The sequence below is a fragment of the Augochlora pura genome, chromosome 4 (assembly GCF_028453695.1).
Source record: "Augochlora pura isolate Apur16 chromosome 4, APUR_v2.2.1, whole genome shotgun sequence".
In the NCBI taxonomy this organism is placed as follows: domain Eukaryota; kingdom Metazoa; phylum Arthropoda; class Insecta; order Hymenoptera; family Halictidae; genus Augochlora; species Augochlora pura.
In genome coordinates, this window is record NC_135775.1 from 13905148 (window position 1) to 13921988 (window position 16841).

Here is a 16841-nt window from a genome sequence, read left to right on the forward strand (position 1 = left end):
TGTGGCGTGAAATTCGCTGTTTTCTATATTTCTTCAATTATGTAGGTAATATTTTATACTAGATCCAGAGTTTGTTGTATTTTGACATTCATATACTTTAATACACCGTAAAGAATATTTTTCCCCTCAATATATATTTATGTAAATATAGTGTAGAAGCCAAAGTGAGAGTCCGAATACTTTTGGGAGTCACTGTATATAAAAGATGAGTCACAGTCACTCTGAAATTATGCGTATAATTAAAAAGTGTTAAATACAAAAGTTGTAGAGTTTTAAGGTGAGGAGGTGACGTCGTGTTCACCTTTTTGTACGTTGTATAGTTTTCGAAATTTCAGGGTGAACTATCTCTTTTTCAATGAAGTAGTATAGTTTTCTTATCGTGGAACGATGGAATGTTAAATCACTAACTAAAATCATTTGAAGAAAGGAAGTTGACCTTGAAATTTCAAAGAATACATCACCCACATCTTCCATTAAAACTCTACAACTTTTATCTTTAACACTTCTTAATTAGATTTTAAAAGTTATTTAAAAGTTGTTTGAAGTGTGCAAGTTATACGACTCGTCCTGTATATATATTGCCCTTTTCTCTTCGGCTATATTTTTTCTCCTGCAACTGGTTTTACCTTAAAGCCTTTTCCTGTTTTATTATCTGTTGCTCTTCTTTTACTTACCCTTACGTAATGGTACATGTCCATTTCAGAATAAAACTATCGTGAGCTGCTCTCGAAAGTACCTGCGGAAAACACTGCGTTCGATTGTCAGTGCCACTGAGCATCGTTGAACCATTTGACAGTCGACGTGTCAGGACTAGACTGCGGATCTTTGTGCAAAATCAAATGTTACGATGTTGACTGTAAAAAACAACGATAAAAATACACTTCGTAATTTAATCGTGTAATTATGTCGAAAATAACGTGACATTACATGTAAATCCTTTTAAAGCCTTTACTGGTTCGTACTTTACGTTCTCATTTTTGCTAAAAATGCATAAGATTCGCAGTTTTGTCATCACTCGTTGTCAAAAACGAACAAATTAAAGGGAAAACATGTGTTTCATATATGAGCCGTTCAGTGTACACATCGATTAACTCCACTTTTTGAAAAATCTTAAATTTAAGTGTCAAAGCACTTGGTATAGTCGTAACTTTTTATATTTATAATAACTTTCCTGAATAATAAAGATTAATATCATTAAACGGCAAAATTTTGTTGGCCATTGAAAAATAATTAATTTATTTCAGAAGCCATTTTGATTAACTCCATACTCTAACGTAATCGTTTTGTTGCCATGCATCAATGCTTTTTTTTAAAACAGCCGAAGATGCTTCAACCTCTCAATAATACTGGTAATAAATCATTGGTTTTATCATATAAAACACAAACTGTTCAAACACCCGTATTCGAAGGAACATTTTTTTTTACAACTAACTATTATAAAACGGTATGTGTACCTGAATTTATAAAGAACAATGCTGAAAAATATAGGTAGAACTTTTGCGTCCATTTTCATATTTTCTATTTATTTTTTATTCTATCATTTATATAGTTTCAAGTATAAATCACGGTCGAGACAGTGATAATTTCCAAATGCAAAAAAATGTATGCAACAAATGTATCAAATCAATGTTTAATAGCATTTGTTTGATCTTTTTACAATAAATAGTATTTGTGATAACAAAGGGACATTTGTTCAATTGTAATTTCCATAAAATGACACATGATACCGAGTATTTGTCAGAACATAACACAGTTCAACTTGCTAAACAATTTATATTATTTAGAAATGTATACAAAAAATGTAGAAGAAATCCGTAAGAAATATAGCCATGAATACGTAAGAAGTATTATATTCATTTGTTAGATCATCCCCAAATACTGTTGCCATATTACCCTGCTCTTATGGAATTGAATTACTATCGGAAAACATAAATGTTATTGTATTCAAATTTTCATTATTTGCGCCATCTTCTGAATAATTCGGCTAGCGAAGGTATTCCACTTTGAATTTTATTTTCATCTAGGCAGCACAAGTGTGTCCATACGGTTTCCATATCTTTCTTAGCAGTCAGCATCTGACTGCAGGTGTATTTGCTTAACAGCACGTATTTCAATATCTGCTGTATAAGGAGAGCTTTCTCTATTGCGGAAATGGCATGGAAATTGTGTCGGAATGTATTGTAAAGGACCATGGAACACATGTTTTATTTGAACAAGACCGATACGATAGACGAGAAACTTGAAAAATGCGCACAAGGCAAAACGTATCGTTCTAATGAAAAAATGATCTTGCGAAACTCTTGGCCTTTACACTATATTTACCGGCAGTTTTCTAACTGTTCTTTTCAAACTGAAGACCAACAATTAGGAATTTCATTCATTCAGAAAAATCATTCAGATTGATACAATACAACTTTTGAAATTGTTATTTAAAAGAAAACTACTAACCTTCTTTTAGACGTTTGCCATTGAAAAGCTTATTTGCACTCGGTGGTTATTAAACTCCAACTCTCCAGATGTTTCTGCCGACCTTGAACATATCTATTCTTTTTTTATTCTCCATTTGCAAACAAAAATTGATCACTTACTGAAGCCACAATTCAATTTTTAGCAATTAGTTAAGCCCTTACACTACGACTCCTTTCATGCTGTGTTGATTAGCACTTATTTGTCCTTAATATTTTCCTTAATAGGAACAGATAATTTTTGTTTCTTGTATTGTCTTTGTTTAGTTTTGTTTCTAGACTTTGATAATAGAAGAATTCAATTTAATTCGATTTAGAAGAATCATACATGGAATCTTTATCACAAGTCTGCCTCATTATTATAGTGCTGGGGGTTAAATAAAGACAAATTTAATGAGAGGTTCCAGTCTAGCAGGTTACAAGAAGTTTAGGGTCAAATATTAATTTGATCGATCTCTTCGAATACAAGTTTCATCTGAAATATATATCGATAAAGTCAATAAATAACACCATATATGAGTCGTAATATTATTTAACACTTTAACTGCCGCGTCATCCGTATTAGGACGGAATTATTTACTCATAATTTGAATATTAAGTTTTAATCCGTTATATCTGCTCAATTTTATAAAGAATTACTTGCAAAAAAGTAATTGATATTTTAGAACGTAACTTTTTAATTTGAAATTAGTTCAATGAAAATACTCCAATTTTAATAAATTTCTGAAGTTGCTAACGCGGCAGTCATAGCGTTAATCGAGAATTTCGACCGGAAAGTAATTTTACGGACTCATCCAGTATATCATAGATCTATAAATTTAATATTGAGTTGTTATGTCGTTTTCAGCGCCGTCCGTCCAAATAGTGGACGCCTTGGGAGACCCCCTGCGGGACAAGTACTACGAGGCTGATAGCACCATCGAACTACTCTGCGTCATACGCCATATAGCGATGCAAGTTCAGTACAGCGTCGTCCAGTGGCTTCACGGCAATCGAGTTCTCAACTACGATACAACAAGGGGTGGTATTAGGTAACTAAAATGTTACAATGCTACAATATATACTTTTCCCGTGTGGTATAATTCGTAACAAACTGCTCCCTGAAGGGATTGGAATTTAATCTATGACATAATTACAATCTGAAATTATTAGAACTATATCTGGTTCATTTTGTAATACTACAGATTATTTGCATATACCAATGGATAAACATTTTTACAGACATCATTCCTATGAACGTACAGCCTCCGTGGAAATTAAAATCATTTTACATTAAATCATACACGTTATGGGCACTGATAATTGGAGATAGCAAAAATTATAGTTTTATAAATCTGTGTTTTACATTTAAATACGGCAGCATTTAATTTTATTATCATTCTAACAAATAGCAGTTTTTACTAAATTTTTGTTTTTCTTATTCTCTAGTAAACGAGTTGATCTAACATGTTTAAAAAGATCAAATTATTTGGCCTACAATTGTTAAGGTTAAAAATATTAAGTTTATTCTGTTTGAGATGGTCTCAATATATTTTGTATGATGACTATACCTTTAAATTACTTCTCTACGTACATAATTGCATCGCATGGTATGCGAATTTTATAGGTACGTTCTTTTCATCCACGTAGAATTCTACTAGTTGAAAATTTGATCTTGATTTTTTAGCGAGAACTAATTCTGAAAACTAGAACAGAACAGAATTAAAATAAGATGTCAAATTAATTTAGTTGTCTGTGTTTTAAACGTTACCTCCCTCAAAATTTAATTTTATCGATTGTGTTGGATATTTTGTCGTAATTTCGTTGCGATCGGTCGTCACATTAACGTATATTTTGCTAACTTTCCTTCTCGATCCCAATAAAAAATATTTTAATAATCTCAATATAAAAATCGTACAAAAATCAATTAATTAAAACTATAAAAAGGCGCTATGTGCGACAAAAAAATTAAGTAGAAAAAAGTGAGATAATATCAGTGAAAATATTTTCCATGCTAGATATAAAATTAACATCCTGTATATATCCATTAAATAGAAACTAAACTTTACGTATACTGTTGTCGAACTAAATTGGTGTTAGTAAATAGTTATCGATGAAAATTATGGCGGTGATTTGAATACAAATCCGTACTCACGTAACGGACATTGTTGCCATAATCGGTGTCATCGACGGCTTTAAGCCGTATTTTAGTTACTTATAAATTCTCGGGATTCAACCACAACATATTTGTTAATTACGACTATAAAATCGCTGAAGAATAAATGCCAAGATAGAAATGACAGTAGTCTGTCCTATAAGTGGACCCAAATCAAACACAATTTTTCTGAGACGCTAGTTTCAGTATGAGTCGCTCACAGGTCAAATCGATTAACTCCACTTTTAGAAATATCACTTCAGTGATAACTTCTTTTATTTAAACTAAATTTCGCAAATAATACAGATTACAGATTTTCTCAAGCAAAAATGTTGCTACTTGGCAGAAACTAACAGAACTCACTGTTACAGAAGCAAGTGTTTATGATCATTAATAAACAGTTATTTCACTTTAAGAGTCAGTTCTTTTTAGGAAAATAAATATTGTATGTTCAGATCTGGAAAATGCTGAATTTCCTTCTACTTCAATACTATTATAGGTGGAAAACTGGGCACAAAAGAACGGTTATGTATTTCTACCGATAGCTAGCTGATTGCAGCAGTGAAAAAATAACAATAAATAATGCGATTGGTTGAAAGAAAAGCTGTGAAGTTGATAATTGGGTCCGAAATATCCAAAAGTGTAGGACAATGAAAAGTTTGAAATGCCAAAATAGAACACAAAATTTAATATCTACAAAACTTTTTGGAAAATATTTGAATTTCTAAACTCCATCTTATACAATTCACATGTAACTGTAATGAAGATTCAGAATTTAATGCCATTAATATAAGGAAATCTATAGCAAGTAGACCACAAAGTTGGAAACATGTAGATCAGCCTTCGTTATATCCTAAAGGTAGAACTGTGACAAGGGAAAAAGAAGGAATTTGATGAACCTGCTAAAATTCATTCCTCCTGTTAAACATGATTACCATAAAAACTTGAGAAAAAATCGAAATGATCAGATCTTCAGTTATATTGCTGGTGAAATAATTGCAAATAATATAATATAACAGAACTATTAATAAGAATAGATAGTAATTCACTCTTTTTGTAATAAAAAGCTTAAAAATTTGAACACCGAATTTATTAGCAATAACTTTTTGGTTATTCTTTCTTATTAATTTTATATAGCGTTACATGAAAGCTACGTGTGTATTTATGCATTCTACAATATTTATTTGAATTTATATTATAAAGAGCATTTTAAAAAACATTGGAGGGGAGAGTTGCCATAATTGTGCCATTTAAGCAAATTTTAAAAACATGTAAAACTGGTCATCTTGTTTATAACAGTAATTGTTTAGAGTAATATGATGACATGTTATTTAAACATTTCTAATCTTTATAAATGTGTAAAAAGGCTTACTATTAATACGAATTTCAATTTTGAAAAAGATTGAGAAAGTGCGATTTTGACAATCTATATCCTAAATCGTATTTCTGTTATAACTTTTATAACTAATTACACGCGGTTTAGGAACTGTACTGTTGAAGGAAAGATGTGAAATATGGTCATTCATAAAATGACTTGAGCTTAATTTATATATTTATTTATTAAATAAATGAAAATTTATCAAAAATCGAATATATTCAGAACAATAATAATGTTGCGACGGCAACACCGAAGGTCGGACGTGCCTAGTCATCCCTTCAGCAATTAAGTCATAAATGTGCGAATACAGTAGCAATAGTTTAAAAAACCATACGAACTAAACGACTTTACAACCACCACACTTTAAGAAATTCGACTCGACTAACGGACAACACGTGCGACAGACCCACAGTGTCGTTGCGCGGATAACCATTCATAAATTTCACTTTAACAAACGAAGAAGACACAAACCAGAACTTTCGACCTTTCCCACACTTCATACCAAGTTCCTTCCGACACACCCATCTCCAATCAAAAACGCTTCTTTTCCTCTACCAAAAACTACCCTCCACCAATCAACGGAAAACCGAGGTGACAACAGACAGAACACGACGATCGAAAGACGGAACGAAAGTTACCTTCAAACATAACGCATTCAGATCGAAAATTAACTTCAAACATAACGCATACAGAACAAAAATCGAACTCAACTAGAACACATTCAGAACGCAACCTAAGTTGAACGTAACGCATTCAGAACACATTTATAAATCGCATAAAACACGTTCAGAAATCGCAAACATTCTACCTGTACAGTGTTGTATTAATAAAGTGTAAATAAAAGCAATCAAGCGTCTGTATCACTACGGCATTGTACCAAACGCGTATACATAATTTTATACATAATTTTAGTAATATCATCGAAACAAGGATTTTTACTTGAAGGATAGTTATTTGAAAGTATAATAAATATTACACGACTTGTTTGAAATGTAATATATTTCACTGTAATATAGAACATAATATTTAACGAAAGTCAAAGTACACATTTATCTGAAAAGCAAGAACTCTTCATGCTTTATTAGAATAAAGCACGACACTAAATGAATGTATCGAGTGAAAGAAAAGGTATTGGAATATATTTTGAAATATTTAATCAAAGTTGTATAATAACTTTGAAATATACATATGTTCATGTATCCGAGAAAGCAAATATTTTATATTTCGCTCAAAATCTTTTAAGTAGACTTTAGTACGACGTGTACAAGGAAAAAACCTTCAGATTGTGGATTATAATGATGGTAATAACTTTTTCCTGTACTTATTCCAGTGCTGTTATAAGTAGATTCGGAACTTCATGCATTTATAATAAAAATGAGCAGAAGATATATAAAACGGTAGAAAGATGAAAGGAATTTAAAAATGTTAATGCAGTATTCTCAACTTATTAAGATGTTAAAGGAAGACGCTAACTTCTAATTGGCTACTGCGTCTTGAAATTGATGCACACAACTTTTATTTTGCATAATGATCCATCAACTAGTTAGATATAACGACGAGAATGTGAATGCATTGATGGGAAACTGGAACTTTTTTACGCGGTTGGTGTATACCGTATTAAAACATTGAATAACAACTGATTTGCAACGAAATACTAGATACATACATGTTAAGCTAAAGCAAATGACGGAACAAGCAGTTCAAAATATAGAACTACATTTTACAGTATACAGGCTGTTCACTCCGAATCTAGTCATCGTTTTTCTTGCAAATAGTAATCATTCTAAAAAATATAACAGGCAAAAGTTATACTGTTTTTATATTTGTTTAGAAATGAAAGTAACTTTCAATTTTTTAAATGGAAAGCTACGTATTTTTTTATAACATGTGAAAAGGTGCGCCAAAACGAATTCATTCGCATACGACACAATGACCTTTAAGGTCACGCGAGATCAAACAAAGGCGTTCACGACAAAGAAATCATATGAAACATTTATTATAGCTCCAACGGTGTACAACAAATTGAAAGATGTTAAAAATTCCACGTAAAAAGTGCGCATAAAGAAAGCTGCATATGTATGCTTTCTTTTTTGAATATAAATATTTTAAATTATATGCAATTGAGAATAATGTGAACGTTGCAATAATTTCCACAATTTTACTGCAAAATGTTTTTCGACTCGTGAAACGATGTGGAAATACACAAGTAATGGCGGAATTTACGATATAAAACTTGTTAGTTTTGTAAATAAGAGTCTTGCGAATCCGAGCCGCAATTTTTCATTGATTTTGTTCATTTGTTACCGGAGAACTTTGTAACTCTAACGTGAAGAGGTGTGAAATTTCGTCGGCAATATAAATGGACAAAATTCAGAGAGAGAGAGAGCGAGTTTAGAGTTTGTGATGCCATTACTTTGGGTTTCCTCTAATCCTCGAAAACGTGTCCATCGCTTCTGCACCGCATATTCGCACTCTGAAGGCGGCGAATTGAGGACAGGCTTTGATGTAATTACGGAAGCAAGTTTGACACTGTCAATCGTGATGTTTTTTTCTTATCTCTGTACTAAAATGTACGTAATCGCGTATTTTTCTAGTTGAAAGAAAAACTACATCAACGCACGATTATTTTTACATTATTCTTGTTAAACCGTTAAATATCGTTTACTTTGAGGTCTGTAATTTAAGAGTACGATGATAAAATATTAAACGACATGGTTGAACTTAATTACGTCCCGATCGATAACGCATTTTCCTCACTGGACGCTTGTAATTATTACATAATTAGAAACATTGTGTAAAATTTGTTTATCGCCATTAATCACCCTGTTTTCATGCGTTTAATGTAACGTATACCAAACAGTGTTATCTATACAGGGTAGTCCAGTGAGGATTAGCACTTGAATATCTCTGCTTTCTTTTTTATATGACGAAACTTTATTAACTGAGGTATTTCAGGTAATAAAGTAGTTTGGAGTATAGTAACGATGAAGCATCCTAACATAAATTTAATAAAGTATAATATAAGATTAATGAAAAAGCAGGAATATGCCACCAATAGTCTGTGTAAAGTGTATCTCGTATTTCCATTATTTAAATGAAATATCCTCGTGAGTGCGACGCAGGCGAATTCGTTAGCTAACGTAAGCCATGTTCCGTAAAATTGTTTCCCGCGAAGTACATTGTTCTGCTTATGAAATTTTCGCTATTATAATTGTCGCGTGTTCCCACAAAGTTGTCCAACTTGGGTGTAGATTAACCAGCGATGTATATGGAGTAAGGACACGTGGTAAAGTGTAATAAACAGTCACCCTGTTGGACCTCTCATGCTTGAATAAATGTTAAGCATTGCAGCTCACAACAATATCGTTATTGTTGTCCGCATTTCGGTCAAGCAGATTTAAAGGGTTAGGTGCCTACTTATAATTAATTGCATACGGATGGAAGGGAGATTTAATGACCAGCTTCTGTTATTTATAAAGTTATTATACAGTGTGTATAATTTATTTGCAAACGCGGAGAAAACATGAGCTTCATATTTATTTGCCTTTACAATGAGTTTAAAAAGATATAGAATTCTAGAATATTATAGAAATCTAGATCGTGTCTTTGATTAACGCAGAACGTACACTACAACATTATGTAACAAAAGGTTCCCATTTAAAAATTTAAAATTCATTATTGCAAATCTCTTTAAAGTCATCGCACAGCCAAATAAATGTTCGTATCATGTTTAAATAAGTATCAGTATTCATTTCAAAACTTTATCGATATTATTCGTTTATTTCGCAAGCTTTTGTTAACGGTTATATTTGCATTATTCGACACACTTTTTATATTAAAATTATACTTCATTAATTTGGTCAATGCTGTTATTTAAGGTCATATATAACAAAGTGATGCATGGATATGTTACGTACGGAGATTTTCTCCCGACGTTTTTCTTTCCTTCTTGAAGGCATACGCTAGATAACGTAAGCGGTGAACGCGGTCCTTTCATTCAAAAATAGAATATCTAATTCGCCGTATAGGCGCGAGTTTAATAAGGGTCACACATCCCTGATTCTCGGTACCATCCGCGGTATGATCTGGTCACGTAGGCCCAGTCCTCATCCTAATCTGCCGTATAGGCGCGAGTTGAAGAAGGGTCATGCGTCCCCGATTCTCGGTACCATCCACGGTGTGATCTGGTCACGTAGGCCCGGTCCCCACTACCAAATTTTCTAGTTCAGCTGCATATAAAAAGGCTAAGATTTTTCTTCTCATCGGATAGTTTCAAGTCTAACCACGACGACGAGACGTTTGCAAGATCGAGCTCAGTTCTCTTTCACGTATTTAATTACCTAGTACGTATACGAAAGTAGTTAGTCCCCGCAGACTTGGTGCATAAACCAGGGAGCGTGTCTTAGGACCATCGCGATTCTTACACTACACTCATACACTTGTAATAGACTGAAGTTGTTAGATTATATTAGTTTTTACTTGCAATTCAGTGTATAAGTTATTTTCAATCCATCTCCCAGTTCGAGTCAGTTGTTGGTAACGATCTCACAAAGATACACCTTTGCCGCTCGAAGTGTATCTACTAATATTTCTTTCGAAGTTACGAGGCAAAATTAGGATCAATCAAAAACCCCATTACCCAATCAGTGGCGACCCGGTGATGAAATAGGCGCCGGCCAGTCCACGAAACCAACTTCCTATTCAGTGGCGACCCGTTGATGAAATAGGCAACGGCCAGTCCACGCAATTTCCTCCAAGCGGCGACCCGGTGATGAAATAGGCGCCGGCCAGTCCGTGAACCATCCCTACACCTAGTGGCGACCCGTTGATGAAATAGGCAGCGATCAGTCACGCAATTTCCTACTAGCGGTGACCCGTTGATGAAATAGGCAACGGCCAGTCCGTGAAACCTTACCCTACTAGGTGGCGACCCGGTGATGAAATAGGCATCGGCCAGTCCACGCATTCCTTTCAAAATATCCGCACAAACTCATTTACCTCCGGCCACGTGTGCACCGGCCCTCGGCTCATAACAGATACATAAAATATAATAAGAAAGTAAGAAAGTAACGAATAAATAGTTAAATAAATGTGTGGGCGTGTAATAAACAAATCAACAAGATGTCAACTTAAAAAGTAATATTTGAAAACAAAAATACATTCGTAATGTAAATTATATAAAAAAAATAAAAAATTAGTTTAACACGTTCACGCCGGGGCCGATTTTCATTTGTTTTGCTATGAGACGGCGCTGAAATTAATATCGCGCTTCATCTGGCGGCGCGTAGTTATTGCCTGTTCAGACCTGCATACGCGTTGTTTGTTGCTCTGCAGTACAGTGAGATCTTATTGTGCAAGTTTTGTAACTCGTGCCGTTTTTTCATCCTGACCACAAATTTCCGACAGTAAGTATAATTAGAAAGGTGATAGGACAGTTTAGCGCGGGTCACCGGTGGGCCGCGCCGGCGTGAACGTGTTAAACAGAAAGGGATGAACTGTAAACATTCAAATATTTTAAAAATACTTCGTATATTGTAAACACAAGTAAAAATACACTGTAGCATATTATTAATTACATTCGCCTTGCAATTACAGTCACTCAAATTCGATTGAATTAATTGCATTTAAAGTAGCACTATCTTCGTTACACTTCACTAGGCGAAGCCTACTTCCGCTCATTGGTCAGTGCTTTAAATAACTCGTAAACAAAGCTGCATATTGCATTTACATTAAGTACAAAAGTTATTCCAAATGACTTCAAGAACCCCTCATTTTGAGTAACTTTTGAGACACCGTGGAATAGTTTCAACAGGCGATAGCAATTCTATGGAAAGTTAGCAAGACCCTACGATTACTATGCATTAAGTACAGTTTTGTTACATTCTGTAAGTGACAATGAGCTCGCACTTCATTCGGATGTGCTCATTTCTGCACGGATAATAGGTACTGCGTCTCAACGGAGGTCAAATGGGAACAAGTTTTAGCGTACCGTAAAGGTCAAACAAGCCGAGTGAGACAGTTCAACGCTTCTGGAGAATCGACCGTTGTACATAAGACAGTCGAACTTCCCGAGCCTGAAATTCCAGCTATTTGCGTCTCCCTTTCTCTACAGTTACAAACATTGCGAATTTCCGGCAGCCGAGGATTAAACAATACTATGAATACAAAGTAAATCATACATAAATGGAAATCTGAGCTTTCGTTGCTTCACCGTATTTACCGTGATAAATAGACTGGAGCGTTGACCGGTTCTTTCGATGTCCAAATACAGTGATGTGAATAATTATAAATTCAAAGTAACTTCTTCAGTTATTAAAGATATTTAAACAAAAATTTAACGATATATCGCAGTTGCGTATTTCTGCTTTCTATTATTTCTAATATAGAAGTATACAAATATAGTTGCTTTTTTGTTTTTGTGTGAATATTTCAAAAATTTCTAAGCACTGAAGTTGGCCCCTTTTAGTTAAGTCATCTTGTTTATTTTAAAAGAAACTTTAAAAAAATGAGTGTTTTGTTAAGTTTTCGTTTATATTTCAGTAACAATATAAGTTACTTTGAATCTATAATTATGCGTACCAGTGTACAGTAGCTCACGAAAGTATTCGACCATCTTTTAACACACTGTACACACAATGAAATAGTTTTGAAAAGTGTTTCAGTCATTAACATGCTGTAAACTTTGATTTCATTTTATTTAACTTCGTATCAAGAAATATTCCTTTAATATTTGCATATCCAACAAAAGTCATTACTTCATGAAATATTAATTTATGCAAACAGAGACGTATTTATCAGTCGAGGATACATTTAAATTGAATTGAAAAACCAAATGACTTGAATTGTTTTGAATTGTTGAAAGGATTGCTTTGTTTGTCTGAGCCTGAAACAAAAATTTAACCTTGAAACAGTCACGTGAAGTGTTCGACACTTCAGTCATTTGCTTTATAATTAATGTTCCTATGTTTTTTAGTGAAATGTTAAGTGGTGTCATCTAGCTGTCAACAACTACATTATCTTTCAATTAAGGGACACAGAGCAGTATGTTTTTGTTCTTCATATATTTTTACAATTTTCTTGAGGTGTCTCGTATTTCACGTATTATTCTGACGCGCCTGGTCCAGGGTTAAATAACGCGTCTTTTAGATTTGTCTGACTTAATAAATTTCCGTATTACTTTATATAGAATTACTATAATTGTCTTCGTGCGGTACAATAATTCGTTGTTGTCACTAATACATGAGGCGGATAGTAAATGTGTTCTTATCTATATTTTTGACACAGAAGAGGCTGATCATTCGCGGGAACATTCACACGTGTTCTTAAGTTACATTTGTAATACAACATTAATGAATGTTTGATAATGATATATTACAGAATAAGCGAGTATAGTAACTTCCAAATGCTTTACGATAGTCAAATGGTTGAGCACATATCGTTTATAAATATAACACTTGCTCAATCATAATTGTTTACCTTTGAAAATGAATTTTATACAACATTACCTCGAGTGCACTAAATGGCATTCGAAAGTTCTACCGTGACTTTTCAGTTCTCGTTTTATTAAATAAATTGCCTCGATATCGTGGAACTTTTACGACGGTTCGTTCGACGCAGTACATGTTAAGTATTGTGCAGGTTTCTCTATTCCAGCTAAAAATAACTTTTCACCAGGCAAACAATAGTTGGTAACACTAGACTGCAATTGTTTTTCTTTTTACGCCACCACGCAGCATTCGCTCAGTCGAAACTCGATCGTTTCCAGTAGTACGCGTATTGTTTTCTTGTCTCTATTCGTGTCAGTAAATTTCCAAAAGTGATCATTATTTTCGGAAATCACTCGACAACGATTAATCATAGATTATTCAAACATTAGAATTGCAGATGAGTTTGCATTCATTGCAAACATTCTGATATTTTTAGAAAAGGTTAATCCCAATGAAAAATATTCTGATAAACTCGATATAAAAATATAATTTCGGTATCGATGAAAACTAATACGAGTTTTATATCCGACATTGTTCCAAACGACTGACGTACGAAAGTCATTTAATTAAAACTTTCTTTAAATAGGAGCTATGTGCGACAAAATTGAAACTATGTACATAAAGATTAAAGTATAACTTGAGCCCCTCGTTGCACAAATCGATTAACTCCATAAAACAAAAAGTGGAGAGACGCGATGAAATAATGTAGGGGGATATTGCCAATATGTGGTACTAGTTTTCTAAATTGTACTCCATTTAAAATTCGCTTAAAATTGAATTGTGGTGACAATTAGAGACCTCCCTTAAAAGCTCAGTGAATAATAATAGTGGTTCACATTTTCTGATGCGTTTCTGTGCTATCCCCGCCAATTTCTATAAAATGGGCGAGACCAATATGAAATTTTAACAATGTCGAATACACATTATCTATTTTATGCTAATATTAGCTTAGATTTCGTGTAACACTTATGAGAATTCTAAAAGCATATTAAAATTGATTTTAAAATGAGATAATCGTGTTTTTCATGCTGCCTAATTGTTATGAAGTTTTCCAAATCGTACTGGTTCAGTCGTTAAAGAAAAGCGGTTCTGTAATTTATGCGAAGACGTTAGCCTCGAGAATATGATACAATGTTTGATATGCTCGATTTGGATGCATGAAGCATATGCAACCGTATCAAAAAACACCAAACTTTATTATTGTCCTGAATGTATTTTTTCATAAGTATGCATCCTTTTAATAAATAAATATATAAGTTAATGCCAAATCATTCTATAAATGATCATATTCCACTTTTCTCATTCAGCAGCACATTTCCTAATGCGCGTGTAATTAGGTATTATAAAAGTTATAACAGAGGTACGATTGAACTGAAATTCATGTTAATAATAAGCTTTTTTACGCATTTATAAAGATTAAAAATATTTAAATAACATGCCATGATATTAGTCTAAACAATTACTTTTATATATAGAATGACCAATTTTACATATTTCTTAAATTTGTTTACGTGGTACGGTTATGGCAACTCGCCTTTATATATCACCACCACATACAATACTCGTCGTAAGTAACTAAAGTCTGGAAGGAGCCATAGATATCAGGTCAACCCTTTATATAAAAAACAAAATTAAAAATGACATGAAAAGTACATTGGGTATTCCCAAAATTGTGGTACAATAACACAGGAAGTAATTGTGTATGCAAAAATAAGTCGGAAAAAAAGAATAACATTTCTTTATTTAAGTCTCCGTTTTGGAGAAAAATTAGTTTAGAAAAATAATACTATTGAATAGAAATCAACGTGGCATGTCTGATCATGATGTAGCATAATATCACGTCTGAATTACCTTGAAAACAAGGTTAAAATATTATTTTCTTTTACTTAGTTTTGCATATAGAAAATCAATACCGGCCAATTATACCACGTTTTTCATGTGTCGATGTTGTTACTTATATTGTACGTCGTTTTTCTATATCAATTTTTTAAGAAGATTTTCTTGAGACTCGTGCTTCCTTTCAGACTTTTGTTGTTCTCAATGAGTATTATACGCTGGAATAAAGAAATCTGACGCTTCGATCTTGGTTTTCAAGGTCAACGACAATTTGACTATAAATTTCTTTTAACAGATCTCCACCAATATAGTAGCGTGAAATCACGCTATGGTGGTCATTATACATAATTTATATACACTCTGAACATGTGTACAATGCTGTGTATAGTCACTTAGAAAACTACCCTATAAGTCTTTGAGGGAAGTCAAATTCTGTGAAAAATCATGAAATTCTTCCTACTATTGGGTTGGCATTTAAGTGATTGCGGATTTTAAATAAGAAGGAAAATTCAAAATTTCTGCTTAAAAATATAACTTTATTCAATTAAGCTGTTGAAGAACAATACATAGATCGCATCGCCACCTATATAACAGTCGTCACCGTAGATTGTAGCCCCTCCCATATTAGACATTCGGTGGAGGACCATCTTTTGTTTTAGTTCACTTCGCTTGTAACTACGCTGATGATCATATGACGGAACGTAACCTGCAATAGTACAGACACGCGTTTTATTCACGCACACTGCACTTATTCTCGCTAAAATAAGCAAACCAATTTAGACATTGTCTTTCTTTCAACGTTTCATTCCCATATATGGCATATAACTTCTTGTGTGATTGCGATGCGTTCGCGTTAGGTGCGAAGAGGAAAATCGAAATTTGTGTTCGCTAACATCGCAGGCTTATGAATATTGCCTTCAAAACGACAACATTCATTCGTGGCTCTACGATTCTGATCCTTCACGCTCCCAAGGTACAACAATCTCGAAAAAGCTTCAGCTCACATAGATCAATACAATATAACACGACAATATAATTGGTCTGCGCATTGTTCATATTTCGTGTTCTTTTTCATCATTCGTATAGAACGCAACTGTTTCAACCATTTCATCCGTAAATAATAACAATTGAGATTTCAAATGCATTCGCACATTTCTCGTCTCTTTTTTGCTGAATGTATACATACCAGCATTGAACGCTGTTCTCGGATTTCCCCAACAACTGTAAACCATTTGAAATTGTTTCGTTCTCTCGATGTAGTTAAAGAGCGACCATATATTCATCGTCGCATTCTCTTGTGTTTGTAACATCAAACTAGGAGTCTTTATGGGCATCTTTCGCCTCTCCGACATCTTCTTTTACCTTAAATATGTCAACCTCGTTCTCCGATTCTTCGTCGTAGCATTGTGGTCTACGTTCGCAAAGAAGTTACCCCACACTTTTTTAGTCCACATTTGATGGTAAGACTGTTTTCTTGATATTAGAGAAATTATTTCATTAACAAAGATCCAAAAATGATACCGACAACTTGGGTATTTTAT

At 33.5% G+C, this 16841-nt stretch overlaps 1 protein-coding gene across 1 annotated transcript in view; it reads left to right on the plus strand.

The window, feature by feature from the left end:
• The window catches only part of LOC144469116 (opioid-binding protein/cell adhesion molecule), a 211318-nt gene that overhangs the window by 161437 nt on the left and 33040 nt on the right, over positions 1–16841 (plus strand). The window contains exon 4 of the mRNA XM_078179048.1: positions 3313–3496. Within this exon, the coding sequence (XP_078035174.1) occupies positions 3313–3496 (184 nt within the window). The remainder of the gene's footprint in view (positions 1–3312; positions 3497–16841) is intronic.